Genomic DNA, 15401 nt, shown 5'->3' on the forward strand with positions numbered 1-15401 from the left:
AAATCAAATAAAATGCATGGTATAATGCAATTTTTACATTAATAAAGTGTGTTCAGATGCCAAGGGAGAAGAAGCAGTTATAAATGGCATACAGAAACGGAACAGAAATCATGCACAAGATCACATTATTATGGGTAAAGAACACTTCAACGGCGTGCATGGACATACAATTTGGAAGTCGTTAATCCTGACATGCACCACTCCCCTAGTTCCTTCCTCTTCAAATTTAATCAGCAAAGGTCTGCTAGATTCCATTACATACACACACACACACGCACTCCGAAGCCTATAGTAAAAGTGAAATAGCTAGTCAAAAAAAATTATATCATGAAAACTCCTTTTCCTAACTTCATTATCATCAAATCCACTACGTTCCTGTGCTTCATACACTTAAATTCTGAATTAAAGAACGCTTTATAGAAGTGGAGAGGCTTACAAAATTATTTTAGCATTCCTGTAACAATAGAAAGGTGTTGTGCATTTGCAATTCTTTTGACTTCTAAGACCATGTCGTGGGAACTCAGACACAGTTCTCAGATATCAGAGTGAAAAACTTATTAATCTCAATAAAAGAAGTTAAATTGCTCTCCAAACCAAACTTTCTAAAGTTGATTTACTAATGGCAAAGATTCCTATTTTTTACCTGCCTTTTAGAGCATTTATGCTAAAATTATTGCTACCCTCATAGCTAATAATTTTGGGTATTTGGTGTCAAATTGGAATAAAAAAATAAATCATTTTTGCTGCTCTTATGCCAAATTTGACTGTCGCTTTTTATTGGAACATCAAAAGCAGGCTTTTAATTCTCACAGTTTTGATGCTTAATGAAAAGTGAAAGTTAAACACAGCATGGCAGCATTAAAAATGCATGGTAAATCCATAGCACCCTGACATCTTAGCCCTGCAGAGGATGTGAAGAAAAGCCATTGTAAACAAAAGATAATACTACTAAATACAAAGCAGATTAATTAGATGGCCTGACAGACTCTTAAACAAAGAAAAAATGGAGGGAGAACATATGTACAACTATCTTCCAACAAAGATATCTCAGGGGCCTGTCAGCAGCACAGCCATATATGGAATTCAAGTTTACATCTTCATTTTCAGACTTTATTCTTAAATATCTGGAATTGGAGACACCAGTAAACTAGAATAGTCAAGAACTTGGACAAAAAAAGGGGGTTTACATCCTCCACTGTATGTACCTCACAGCCTACATGGCAGGGACTTACTCCTCTGAACAACCTATTTCATGAACTACAGATCACTTTTTGTTTTGACCACTGATTTTTATCAGTTACACTGCCTTCACTAAACCCAAATTTAACCAGATTAAGAATTTTCTTATAGCCAGAAAAATTCTCTAACTTCCCCTGCATCATTCACCTTCCTAAAGGTGCATGTATCTCTGGACTGTAAGTTCATCAGTAGTATTTAAGATTGCCTGTTTTTCTCCCTACAGTTTTCTATGAATTAAGCTTCCCATCCAAAAAAAAAAAAAAAAAAAGTAAAAGTAAAATATTTTACTATTTTAATACATTTTTAGTACTAAAAAGAGAGAACACCACTGCTACTGTTGACAATACATGGAATATTTTTGTTTGTATATTCTATACCATGTTTGTGCACAAATGGGTAACTAGGAAGCTAAAACAACGCTTCAATTGTACTTTACCAGTTAGTCTTCAAGAAACAAGGATGTGTCTCACAACACACTCCTGATGATATCAGGTTTTAACTCTCTATTTTGCTTTCTTTTACACACCCCTTCACCTAATTCAAAACTTTATATTAACAACACATCTTTGTGTTATTAAGAGAAGCTTGTACACATGCTTCATGACAATCAAAAAAGAAATATATAGCTGCAGTGAGCGTAACACTGTAGCGGAACTCTAGCATTTGGATCATGGGGCAATGGCAGGAAAAAATTATCAGAAAACTCTCTCCTGCCCCTGACCAAGTTTCTAAGGACAGCAGAGTTCCATAGAGTTGAGCATCTCAGCATAGATTCCTGCATAATTTACATGCCATGTATGCTAGCCAGGGTAAAGAAGTAACTAGGGCTATGCTAGAAGAGGCAGCAGTCCCCACTCCTTTAATCCTGGAGTGCTGGGATAATGGTTGCCTCTTAAGCCCATGGGATGCTGATTGGCTGGTGTCTTGAAGTGAAAAAATGAAAAATATTTTTCTTTTGAAAACCAAAAATATAGATGGAATTTTCTTCTTATAAAGCTAATACTAATTTTAGTAGAATTCAGGTAATAAAATAAGATTCAAACCTTTTAATGTAACAGGGTAATAGATGGTAAGATAGAAACTTAAAACAACCCTTCTTTGCTTTATCATAGGGCCATCATCTATTTTGAAGAGGTCAGTACAGGAGACTGCCAAATGTGCATTAACACTTATGGAATGCAAGTAGAAGAGCAGTGCTTCAAACTGATTAGAAGATATCCGTGTCCAAAAAGACTGTTTTTGGAAAGCTTCACTGCAATTTAGCTAAGAAGCTGATTTACTTTTCCATAAATGTTCCCACAACTGTTTAGATTTTTACTGTTTACAGTACATTTAACTTAATTTAAATAATATAATGGAAGTGATTGGGTGATTTTTTAAACCAGGGGTTAGAGTGCTCTGAGGCACCTCTACAAAAGCAGATGAACTGGAACTCAGTAGTTTTTCTTCTTGCAAAATAAGCACAGACAGATGGAAACCTTTAAGAATGCGTGCCCCGACTTAAAGAATCACTTAACCACTGGGTATATGAAACTAGCATTTTCAACACGCTGTCCTGATTGGAATCTGTTTCTTTGAGAATTAGCGATATGAAGGTTCCCACAAGAAACCTAGAAAAAAGTGAGATGTTTCTGGAGGGAACTGATGCATCAGTTCTATTAACATACAGAGAATGTTACTGAAATTGATCTTATATTTTCACAGCTTGTCCTGAGGGGCCTTTTTAAGGAGACCTATGTGTTACATAAGACCTATTGTAAAAAGCTTAAGAAGTGCAAGCATCTGTCTTTCCTCCCATGGAAACTGAGGAATAGGAACATTCTAGCATCAGCTTTCTTAAAAGTTACTCTAGAATATCTGTTTAAGGCCATCAGCAAAATTTGCACAAAACCAACAGAAAAGTTGCCTTAAAAAGGACAGACAATCATCCAACTTAGTTTTACTACTTCTGTGTATCTATACACATAATCACATCTTCACATACGTTATTTTTTCATTACTCTTAAAATGTTATTGTGGCACGATAAATATGTTTCTACTTTATATCATCTTCATATGAGATTATATGTTGCCTTTTAGATCTGACAGTCTCTCCCAAGCAGCTAGATTTAGAAGTACCTATTAAAACTTTACACAGCAATGGTTGAAATAAATGATCCTTCCTTGAAAACAAAGATAATCTTTGTGTCAGTAGCCTCGTGTTTCCAGATCAAACCTCACTATGGCTTTCTCACTCCCCATTCCTGTCCTATGCCTCACAGCATGTAGGTGCCTCTTGCAGCACCTGTATCTGTGGCTGTTTTCTCACTCTCCACTTCTCCAGTTGACAGGTGAGCTCAATACAGCACTGAACAGCGACACGGCAGAACATAGAATCATAGAATCATAGAATATCCTGAGTTGGAAGGGACCCTTAAGGATCATCAAGTCCAACTCTCGACACCGCACAGGTCTACCCAAAAGTTCAGACCATGTGCCTAAGTTCACAGTCCAATCTCTTCTTAAATTCAGACAGGATTCAGAACAGATTGAGATTTCTCTAAAGCTAAGGCATTTCTGGAATAAGAGTCACTCAGTCCAGTGGTGCTCAGACAAAAATGTTGTGGGTGTTGTAATAGTACTGTGTATGGAGGCCCAGTAATTCTGCAGTGCATAATTCTAGTGAATTAACTGTACATATACGCAAAATTTTGCTGTGAATTTCATTACACATGCGTGTGTTCAAGTTAATAAGAAAGAGGAATAAGGAAAGATCTTTCACTATGATTACCAATAATAACAGTATCGCATATAATGGCTTCTATAAAAGCAAGCAAGAAAAAAAAGTTAAGCCAATATTTTACTGCAGAACAACTCTGCAGACTTGCTCTTGCATTTTCATAAATACCATTTTCCAAAAAGTGATTTTCTCAAAGAATAATGAACAGTTCTTGTGTTTTCTCTCCAACGGTGTTGCCTTGAGAATGTTTTTCTCATTTTAACCCTGTGAACTCAACTGCAAAATCTCCAACACTCTGCCTAAAACACCATGCATGTAGTTCAGGGGTACTGCACTAGGGACAATGTATTACGCCAATTGTACAGGACAGAATGCCACATTTACAGAGCTATCCTGCTTCCAAAACCAAACTAGTTCACCTGGACATATCTGCACAGCACTGAGTTGTTCCAGATTCCTGAATTTCAAACTTAAACAAGCATGTTACTGAATGCATGAGGAACCACTCTCTCACATAAAAGGTACTGTTTTTATACAAGAACTTTTCAGAGTATAATCACTTTGAGTTCAAGCTGTGGGTACAAAGCACACACAACACTGGGCAGACAAATGTTATCAAAAGCTCAAAATGCAAAATAAAGCAATGCATTACCATTTTTATCCATGGAATGTGGCTCAGACTGCTTCTTTCCAATATCAGCAAAGGATCTCACAATTGGGATCCTGTTGCTCAGTTTCTTCTGGTTCTGATGGTGATGCTGTTTCAGTAACGCCTCGTGCACTCTGTGACGAACATCCTCACTGAGCTGCCCAGAGCCTACCTGCTGATCCAGAATCATATCTGAAAAATAAATACATAAACATAATAAGAGAGGGGAAAGAGGAAAAACTTTGCTTAAAGATGTTGCAATAACAATAATTGCCCTATGGGATTACCAATGAAAGGTATCTGTTAGTTTAATGTGACAAGTATTAAAGCATGGTAAGTTTTATCTAGAAGTGTTTCACTCCCACAAATTAATGAATAGATAAATAAATGATGGTATTGATGTAACAAAGTCAATTCCTCAAAAGTTATGTCGTTCCCATACTAAGGTCACCTATATAACTCTGAAGCGTTATAAGCATTCCCATACATAATGTATTTAAACCCAAGGTTATGATGTATGTAAGGTGCCTCTCCACCACCCCAACAACCAATACCTTACGTGCTACAAAGGACCAGCTTATTGTGAGGAGAAAACTTTTTGGTTCCTTTTATACTTACCACAGAAGATTACAGTCTAGTTCTGTTTCTCACAATTACAGTTACAGAACTTTCAATACAATTAAAAAAATACATATGCAGTCGAGATTCCCACATTTGGGGAAATCGCAGTGCTCAGCACACCCAGAGTGCAGGGAATGAGCCTTGCTCGCTCTGGGAAAACCACCTGCCTGATCATGGTATCACCCCTGAGGTAAGATGATATGGGAAAATTTGAAGCATTACTGGGAAATAACTAATAGGATCTCTTTCTACTGCCCGATGCCTATGTTCATGCAAGAGAATCATTACATGGATGTGTCAGTCAAGCTGATCCTGCTGCTAAAATAATCAGTCATTTTTGCAGTCCACTGACAGAAAATATTAACATATTCGCATTCAAAACTCCTGATAAATATGCATTACACATTTTGAATAGGAAATAATTGTTGAGAATTTTGTAGGGCCATTTTATCATTGTTTTGGGAAATTCTATTAGCAATTAGTAATAACGCTTAACAGAAGGAAAGGAAAAAAAAGAAAAATCTGTATCAAAGCAAGTAAAACAGCATTTAAGTACACAATGTCCTTGCACATTCATTAGAATAAACTGTGCTGCACAAAAACAGTGATAAAATAAAGCTGAGTCAAAAACTTCTCGTACTGAAAATTCAGAGAACTCATGATTCTCTGCCGGAGTCAGATTCATATCTACCAGTAAAGTCAGTGGCAAAGCAAGCAGAACAGAAAAAATAAAACACAGATGCACCATCACTAGAGAAATAATGTCAGGTCTCTGATAATTGCCAAGAGCACAATTGAGAATATAAAGCATTAAATAATTATACTAGTTAAATGCAGAGTTTAATTGCTAAAACAACTACCCCCTGTATACAAATTAAAACAAACAAACAAACAAACAAAACAAAACGAAAAAAAAACATTTTTCTGAAGTTCTCAGTATCCCCATAACAATCCAATGTGTCACACATTGCTACTTTAAGAACTGAACTCTAACTGCATGTTTCACTTAATGTGAAGGGGCTACCAACAGCTCTATGACAACACACACAAAAAGATGTGACTAGGTCCATAGCCAAATACAGCTGTCAACAGATGCAAACATGAGAGATGTATCCGCATCTCACCATGTAGAGCAGTGCAGAGCTTTCCAACATTGCCTCTGACCCTCTCCAGCAATTACATTCTGCCCAGTGTTAGCAACTGTGTTCACCAAGCAGCTCATGCCCAGAAGTAACACTGCCTGGTGCTGTGCCTAAACTAATACAGCTTATTTTTGGAGTGCTTCACCTGTCTCTAAAGGTAACTTTTATCTCCACAGTTAACTCAAATGCCACCAGGTCAGGTATCTCTGCACCCCCAGACAAGACAAACACATTTTTACCATTACTCTAGACTGCCACGGAAAAGAGAGAAAACTACGATAACAAGAGAGTGACAGGCAAAAGAGAAGGTAACATGAGTTCAAGAGAACGCCTTCAGTAGTGTTTTTTTGCAGAAGGAGGCAAGAATAAGGACAGATTTGCAACACAAGAAAAAAGCACCATCTCCAAGAAAGGTATCCATTTTCTTGCTCAACTTTACGACTTTTTGGAAAACAGCCTTGAAGATAAGAATATCTTCCCTTTTAGACAGGCATAGTACATGAACTGGCATATCACAGTTCCCAAAACAGGCCAGTAATTTCTGTAATGTGAGAGCTAGGCGATCTTCACAGGAAAATAAGTAATAATCATATAACTTAGGGCATAAATGCTAAAGCACAATTGAAAAGATCCTTTTTAATTCTGCTGACCAAAATACACATTGTAAAAAGATGCATAAACAAGTATTACCTTCTTTGAGTTGCTCTAAAACAGAAATCAAAAGGAAGAGCTGAAAAAAAGGACTTCTCTAGAACAGTCAAATTTACGGTTGTGGTCATCATCGTTCTTACAGATCAGTGGAACTCCACTTGTATTGTGTCATTCCTGGAATTACAGTATTTTCCATATTAAATATTGATATATATTAATTTCTGAGGATGATGTCACTATATAGGATTTGCCACTTGAGGAGAGAAAATACCAGGAAAAAGAAAATCACTCTCCTCTTCCTTGCTTGGATGCTCTGCCAGCCTCACTAACAGTCACACAAACCATGGAGGGAGGTAGTGTTGTATGCCAGTGTGGTGACTAACAACTTGTATTTCCTTCCAAACTGAGAAGAAAGTGGCTTACCTCAAGTTTTCTTTTTTTTTTTTTTTTTTTTTCACAACTTCCCCTTTACTATAGCATGTCTGACACATGCAAAAAATGGGAGATGAATTCAGAATTGGGAACAGTGAAGGCTACTTTTCTTACCTTGATACTCCCAAGTTGTCATTCCTTTAAATACAAATCTATTTGCAATAGCAGCTATAGTTTTAGTGTAAATTATTGCCAGATTGCTGTATTTTAACCTGAACAGATTCGAATAGTAATAAGAAGACTGACTCCATTAGCACCTACCATTATAGGATTTCACTTCAGTTTCTTCACAAGTTTTTCAATATATCCTTTAAAAACCCTAGCCTCTGCAATGTCAACGATAACTCTCTTGAATACAAAGCTAAGCTTGAAAACACGGGCCACAAAGTTTAAGATCTGAGAGTAAATGTTAAAAAAGAATGTTTTTAACATTTCATCTTCAAAATAGACGCTAATTCCTTCATGCTGTGTCAGAAGGATCCAATGTGATCCCACCAGCTGAAGCTGCCCCTGCTTTCCAAAGTTGTGGTTCTGCACTTTTGTATCTAGAGCACATGACCATTTCTCAAATAACAAACAAACAAAAAAACAAAAAAAAAAAAAAAAAAAAAGAGAGAGAGAGAGAGAGAGAAAAGAGAGAAAAGAGAACAGACCTATAGCTTTGCAGCAATGTATCTCAGCTATATACTTATGTAACAGCAAAGACTCTCCGGGGTTTCTGTGCTGAGCAACAAGGTATGGGCATTTTTTTCTATTAATTTAAAAGAACATTCACGAGAAAAAATCTTGGTGAGCCCTTCTATCCAGAGATACAGATCACCATTATGTTTTTCAAGGTTGTTTCACAACCACAAGCAACTTTCAACATGACAATGTGTAGAATATCCAGCAATATAGCTTTACCCAATCTAATTGCTCCTATCATACCATTTCTTCTGACATTAGGAACACTAAAACAGAATGTTTCTTCAGTAAGGAATCTGGACTTATAAGGAACTGTGATATATTTCTTAGGCTTTTAAAGACAGATACTCTTCCTGCCCTAGTCACTTAAAAAGATTCAAAGGAACTTGAGGTTTCATGTAATTTCAAAAATGCTTTCTCCATTCAGACTCCATTACAATACATTATTTACATAAAACGTACCCATCTGAAAATTGATTTTGAAAGCAAATGTGAGTACTTAATGTGAGCACCTAAACAACATATTTTTCTAACTCAAATGTAACTCCTCATCATCTGTGAACAATTTACCCAGACTGCAAATGAATGCATCAGGGGTGCAGACACTTCAAATTAGTTCAAATACAGCGTGGCTCACGTCTGTAACCTCAGCACAGCAAACCATATCTACCCCACCCCTAGGGTCAGCTAGGATGTAAAAGTAGGTTGGCTTCTTTCACTCACTGTGGAGATGACTAGTACATACCACAGTTTCGTTATGGGTGCTGTACAGAGACACACAGCCAGATTCATGTGGAACCATCCCAGGTCCAAACAAATAAGAGAAGTTAAGAGAACGCTCAAGTGACACCTCTCTCCCTGCTGCTCAAGGTTCACAGCACGTCCATCACATTGTGCATATACTACAGGGAACTCTGAGGTGAAACACAGAATAAATTTATATAAGGAGTATTGCATTTGTAACAAAATACCTCTGAGGTCAAACAAGTAACATCTGACAGACAGATAAGCTAAACTGGGCCTGTTTTCTGCAGTGGTGAGTAAATAAACAAGATCTGGAGCTCTTACTTTTGAACTGTATACCAGAGAAAATACACGTTCAGAATTCATGGGCCTGATATATCCTGATATCCTCCTGATATAGGTTGGCATTCACAGTTTACAGCAGGAGAAACTGAACTCAACATTCTCCAGTGAGGTTACTGGTATTTACACCTCTCAATCTTCCAAATTTTATAACTGCAATTGCAGGACAAAATGAGAGATTAATGATAAAAGAATAGTACACATGGGCTTTTCTGTGCGTCATGACTGCAGTGACAGCTGACTACAAAACCTAATTTAAAATCCAAGGTTTTTTTTTCAGTTGTTCTTTCCCTTATAGACAAGGGAGAGGAAACACAAGCAACCATAAAGCAGTGCTTTATGCAGGACATGAAGCTGAAATGCTGTCTTTTATACTAACCTGCAACCTAATACATATGTAATATGTACATAATACCTAGTGAGTTAGGCTCTAGGAGCAATAGAAAACTAACAATTGGGATTCTTGGTTCTGGTGTTTACAAGGGTGATTAGATGTGAGCTATCTAAGCCAGTGCATTTAACCTGTTCAGCTAAGGAAGCAGCATGTTCCAGTGCACTGAGTGCCAGGTTCTATTTTCAACTCTACCTGAAATTACATGTACTTTGTTCAACTTCTCAACTCAACTATTTGAAAAGTTACACAGACAGTGAAAAATGTCTGCTTTTCAAACAAAGAGTCTGCAATTTTACTGAAGAACAAAGGCTAGCATGTTCACAAAACTGTAAACAGTAGATTAGGCTAATATTCCCAACTCGCATCTCAGAGAGCAAGCACTGCTGTAACCCAGAACTATCCTAACACAGGGGATGCTACCAAAAGAACAACGGAAGCCTCATAAAACAAGGTATTTTGCATCTCTGTGTAGAGTGTGAGTCATGAGTGACATTGGTTCTGTCTATACACACAATGAAAAATGAAATTGACTTGTGAAACATTCCCACATTTGCGGTTAACATGGGAAAACACAAAAAAAAAAAATGCCATGCAACTTAGATGTTGGTAAGAGCTTTACAGTTCACCCACAGACAAAGGAATAAAACCTGACAAAGGTTTCTCTGTAGAGGTAATCACAACATGGTAAGCTGTAAATAAAGCAAACACAAACACCTGTGTAAATTGAGAAGGTGAAAGCTCAACAAAAGAGAGGTGGAGGGTCAAACTGAAAGAAACAGACTGCTCACAGGCAATCCTCTGCTTTGTTATTGTGTTTGCAATAAAAGCTAAGTTTACCATAAAAACACTGTCAGAAACATAATAAAGCATGAGTGTTACAGCTGAAACAAATGAAAACAGTGAAATAGAATCCAAACTGGAGCCAGTTTAAATATTAAATACATTGCTATGATGGAGTAATATAGCTTAAAGCAAACAAAGACAAAAGACGACTTTTTCAGATTGAAAGCTTAACGTGCTATTACCGAAATCAATGAAGATGCACACTTGGGATGTAATGCCCTGGGTTGTTGAGCACAGAGTCCAGTGACCTCAATCACAAGATTAAGCTGTTACACAGATTGAAAATTCAGTCATGAGGAGCAAACAAAAGACTGCTTGGGAAAAAAACAGTCAGATCTCTGTATTGTGAAGCATGAAAATATTTATTATTTTTTTAAAATGACCGTTTTTTCATTAATAAATAGGACTAGCTAATATTTCAAATATATGCAAGTCACCAAAGCACTACCATGCAACTCTGAGGCCACAGTTTGTATTTTACAAGGTTTCACATTTGTTCATAGTACACTCTGCACAATTAGAAGAAAACGCGAGATCTGTGATTCATATTTTAGAGAATGTATTGCTATTAAAGGCTGGACCAAACAGTTTTTGAACCAAACGATACAAAATGGCATCATATGTTAAGTGGAAGAACCTTTTGGGTTCATTCAGTGGTTACAATCAAAAAAAAACAGATGGTAATCTGAGAATCTACATGGTTTCAAAGGAACTAAATGAAAATATCAAAAGAGAACATTTTCATCTGCCAACTTGAACAACACAGAGAAGCTGCTCTCTAATGGTGCAGCCAGATTCTGGCAAATACCTCCTCAAGAGACAAGTTCCAAAATAAAATGTTTTGATTACATAGATTTTTCAGACTTCCTTTTAGCATATGTTCTATACAGAAGTGATCGATAAAATATTACTACATCAAATGTTCAAAGGAATTCCTTGTGTTTGCAGTGCTAGCTTACTGATACAGGAGCCACTGCAAAGACATATGAAAAAAGAGTTGGTTATTAAGAACAGTAATAAATAAAACCTAAAATACATTTAATAAAAATGCACTTTTAGGAGGTTCTGCAGGGGAATTGAGCTGTTTACAAAGAAAAAATAAAGACTGTCACATAAAATTTAAGAACAAGTTGAGAAATGTCAGAAGTGGTCATGCTGTTTCCCTGTTCGATGACAGTGTTGGAAATTCATCTCAGGAGTCTCTACTACAATAAGCTATTGTCTGTAAATTTAGCGTCATAGGTATGAATAAGCTCTCTATCAACACAGAAAATGGGGTGTCTGTCCAAAGAAATTTACAGTCTTGTAGATCAAGTCATTTTTTAATAAGAGTTGGAATGAAAAAGAATCTAATCAAGAATGGACAAGCTGGAAGACAGGATGATTTAAAAATTTTCACCACGTCGCTGGTGCCAAAATATCTTTACGCAGAACTATCAAAGTTTCCAGGGATGAAATACAAAATGTTCTGAAAGCCATACAAACAGTATAAAAGATGTTTTTCATCTGTAGATTTTACCACAAGCCCATTAAGGTCTTAAAACACAGACTTTAATAAAAGAAACTTTCAAGGGCTAAGTGCTGGCGGTTTAATGCTTTAGTAAGTGTTTATAGATTAAAAGCCTTGACTAAAACAAATAGGAATTCTTTGTCTCAATTTAGCAATGTAGATTAAGTATAACTCTTTCAAGGATACAAAGACTGATATCGATACAGTACAATTTGAAATTGGAATGTAGCCCAGATAACAAGATGGTACTGACAAATACAAATACACAACATGCATTTTTCCTTAATCAAAGCGTTAAGGCAAGTAAAAACAAAAGAAGGTACAGGTGACCAACTAACATACTTGTTCCCAAAAGATATCATGAAATATAGTAATGCAGAAAATCACCAACAGATTACGTTTGAAACAACAACAAAACTCTGGTAATGAACTGTTAATCAGAAGCACAAGAACTGAAGTTAATCTAGGGAGTGGAATGTTGATAACTGAAGCCAAGAAGCTAGTTTCTTTAAATTCTCATGGTCAGGATTGTCATATACAACTGAAATACACATCAACACCATGGTGAAAACGTTTGAATTGTACAGCACATAATACATAAGATTGTAACTACTGACAGTGAATAACAGCTGAGTAGAACAGACAGGAAAGGATTTCCTGAGAGATCCAGCTCAGGTCCAGCAGTTGTTCATAAGGAAAAAGACCATCACATTATTGGGAATTGTCACATTTCTAACATACCTAGCACACATTTCTTGGTGGCATGGCTGCCACCACCATTAAAGTAATTCCTCCTACCAGTGCTGCCTAATTTGTACCAAAGTCTTTCTAACATTTTGTAAACACTGGAGAGAAGGAACTGCATACACAGTATTATAGTAACAAATTACAAAGGAACAGGACTGAGGAAGAGGAAAGCAATACAAATAATAATAGACAAAAGCAAATGGAATAGCAACTTTATTTCTAGGGAAATCTCTTCAGAGGAACCTGAGACGGAACATGGGTAATTTAGAGAATGACTCACTCACAATAAGAACCTGCTGAAAAGTTGCTTAAAAAACAACTCATTGCTTTTTGAATCTGCAGTGGGAAAAGAAAAAATCCTTTCTCAAAGACAAAGACACATGCAAACCCTATCATGTATTGAATTATTAGAAAGACACACCTGTCCCTCAGATCAAATAAAATAACCAATGAAATACACTCACACGTGCCACAACATAAGGTACTTCTAAAGTGCAAATGGTACATGCTAATTCAGGAAAGTCATTCTAAACCTCTTCTCAGAAAACAAACAAATAAAATAACAACAACAAAGTTTTCCTAACCAACAAATCAAGATATCCCAGAAACAAGATTGATTCAAAATATCATTACAGTAACTCATGAAATTCTATACTGAGGGACAACTTAGATCTGTCGTGAGTTTCAAACCACAACTAGTAATGTGAACTCGGAGTTCTTGGACACGTTAAGTAAACAAATAAATAAAAACTAAATGAGTACAACTAACTAGGGATTAAGAGATTATAAACATGAATTTATTATGGTTTCACTATGCAGTACCTTCCAATTGGAGGACAGGGAGGGAGAAGGAAGTTTGCTGGAGTTATTTTTATTGCAATAATCCTTACCTTTTTATCTACTTAAATAACAACAATTCTGGAAGGGATCTGCCTTAGCTGACTGTGGAAGTTGCTGAGTGATTTCTGAATTAAAACCATACAGCTCAAACCTGAAAATCTTAGTGTACTATTTAAGGAAACAGTAATAAAAAACATCAAAAAGCACATCTGAGTGTTTCTTGATTTTTTTAATAAATAATAAAGCAGCATATACTGATAAACACCTTTGTTCTTGCAAATCAGCTGCTTTTTGACCTTCATGTTTAGCTTCTATCATCATCAAGAAAAAATACGAAGCTCTGATTCAGACTATGATTCATGGCAGAATCAGATCTCGGCACAGTGCAGAAACCCACACAAATTACTGCAGATTTGGATTAATAATATTTTGCGTCAGTTTGACAGAAACAATTTAGGAAAGGTAAATGCAAAAAGCAGCTACCAACAGCTAAATGATTTTTGAATCCACTGTTAAACATAACCCACTGAACAATAACTCTCTTACCTGATAGTTAACTAAAATAAATTTTATCTGACCCCTTCACAGACTTTCATATCATCAGTAATGCAGTTGTCTTCATAATCTTGAGTATTAAAGTTTTCTTGCTCTGTCTTTCATAACTTTACCTTAAAAGGTTTCTATTTTTATTGGTATAATTATATTTTCAGTTAACGTGCTATTTTGTGCCTCTAATAAGGCAACAATAAGGCCCCAGCAACCACTCACACAGTATCTCTGTGCATGTTCTTTTTTCCCTATTTTACATCTGTTACATAATGATCGATCTTTAAGCAATGTTTCTAGTATGCAGAATACCATAAATCTTTGTCTAAAATACCAATACAATGTATAATTTGTATAAAATATCAAATATACGATTTACAGATACAGCACCATTTTCAGAAATGTGCAACACAGTAATGTAGAAGGCAAGGCAAAACTTTTAAGCAGACATAAAGCAAGATATACAAATAAAACAATCCTCCTTATTGTTTTGGAGGATTTGGAGTCCAATAACCATCAGAAGTATGAGACCAGCCCTTACTAAAGGTATATAAACAGAAAATTAGAGACTCCGGATAATAAAATAGCACAGCTCTCTGCTTCCCTGCAGTAACTAGTTACAGTCTTGTGGAAAACACCAGGAATACAGAAAATGGCAACCAATCTCAATCTCATATTTTTGGGATATAAGGCTCATTCATTATGTTTGCTTACATTCTGCTTCTGCTATCCTCAACAGCTCTAGAAACACACCTGCCAAATTCGTTGGAAAATATGTACTCAACTTCACCTAAAGAAGTTAATCCATCGTAAAACTTTTTGAAAAATTTACAAATAAAATTATGGGTTTTGATTTCATTCTCGCAGTTTTTATACTGGTCTTCTTTCTTGTTACATAATTATAATGAATATTCTTTTGTCATTTTTTTAAGCTAGATTGTCTGCAATTAGTGTAACACCAGCTTCAGTATGTAGAAGTTAACACACTCATCCATTCACAACAGGTGCCACAGCAGAGTACCTATCTGTTCTACTGAAATATATCCTTAATGTGCTCTCTGCTCCATTTTAATTCCCTTCTTATGTAAAAACTGATTCTGAACTAGCAAAAACTGAAAATACAAAAAATAAATAACACTTATCAGTTGTGCCAGATTTTAGATTCTTATTTAACATCCAATAAAATATTTCCAAGGGGTTTCTAAACTGAACTGATCCTTATGTCAAAGCTTTCTGGTAAACAGCATATTACTTGACTTTTATGGTTAATTTTCATAACTATTAAATGCAGCATCAAT

At 36.0% G+C, this 15401-nt stretch overlaps 1 protein-coding gene and 1 non-coding gene across 9 annotated transcripts in view; both read right to left on the reverse strand.

Annotated features, from left to right (window-relative positions):
- The window catches only part of SLC4A10 (solute carrier family 4 member 10), a 155825-nt gene that overhangs the window by 53058 nt on the left and 87366 nt on the right, over positions 1-15401 (reverse strand). For all 8 annotated transcript variants that reach the window (XR_004253395.1, XR_004253396.1, XM_032189822.1 and 5 more), the window contains one exon: positions 4611-4799. Coding sequence is in view for 6 of the 8 variants with exons in the window: in XM_032189822.1 (XP_032045713.1) it covers positions 4611-4799 (189 nt within the window). In the remaining 2 variants the exon portion in view is untranslated. The remainder of the gene's footprint in view (positions 1-4610; positions 4800-15401) is intronic.
- On the reverse strand, positions 5257-5426 carry LOC116491012. Its single transcript, XR_004253448.1, has one exon. It is a non-coding gene; the product is annotated as a U1 spliceosomal RNA (small nuclear RNA).

Source organism: Aythya fuligula, chromosome 6 (assembly GCF_009819795.1).
Source record: "Aythya fuligula isolate bAytFul2 chromosome 6, bAytFul2.pri, whole genome shotgun sequence".
Lineage (NCBI taxonomy): Eukaryota > Metazoa > Chordata > Aves > Anseriformes > Anatidae > Aythya > Aythya fuligula.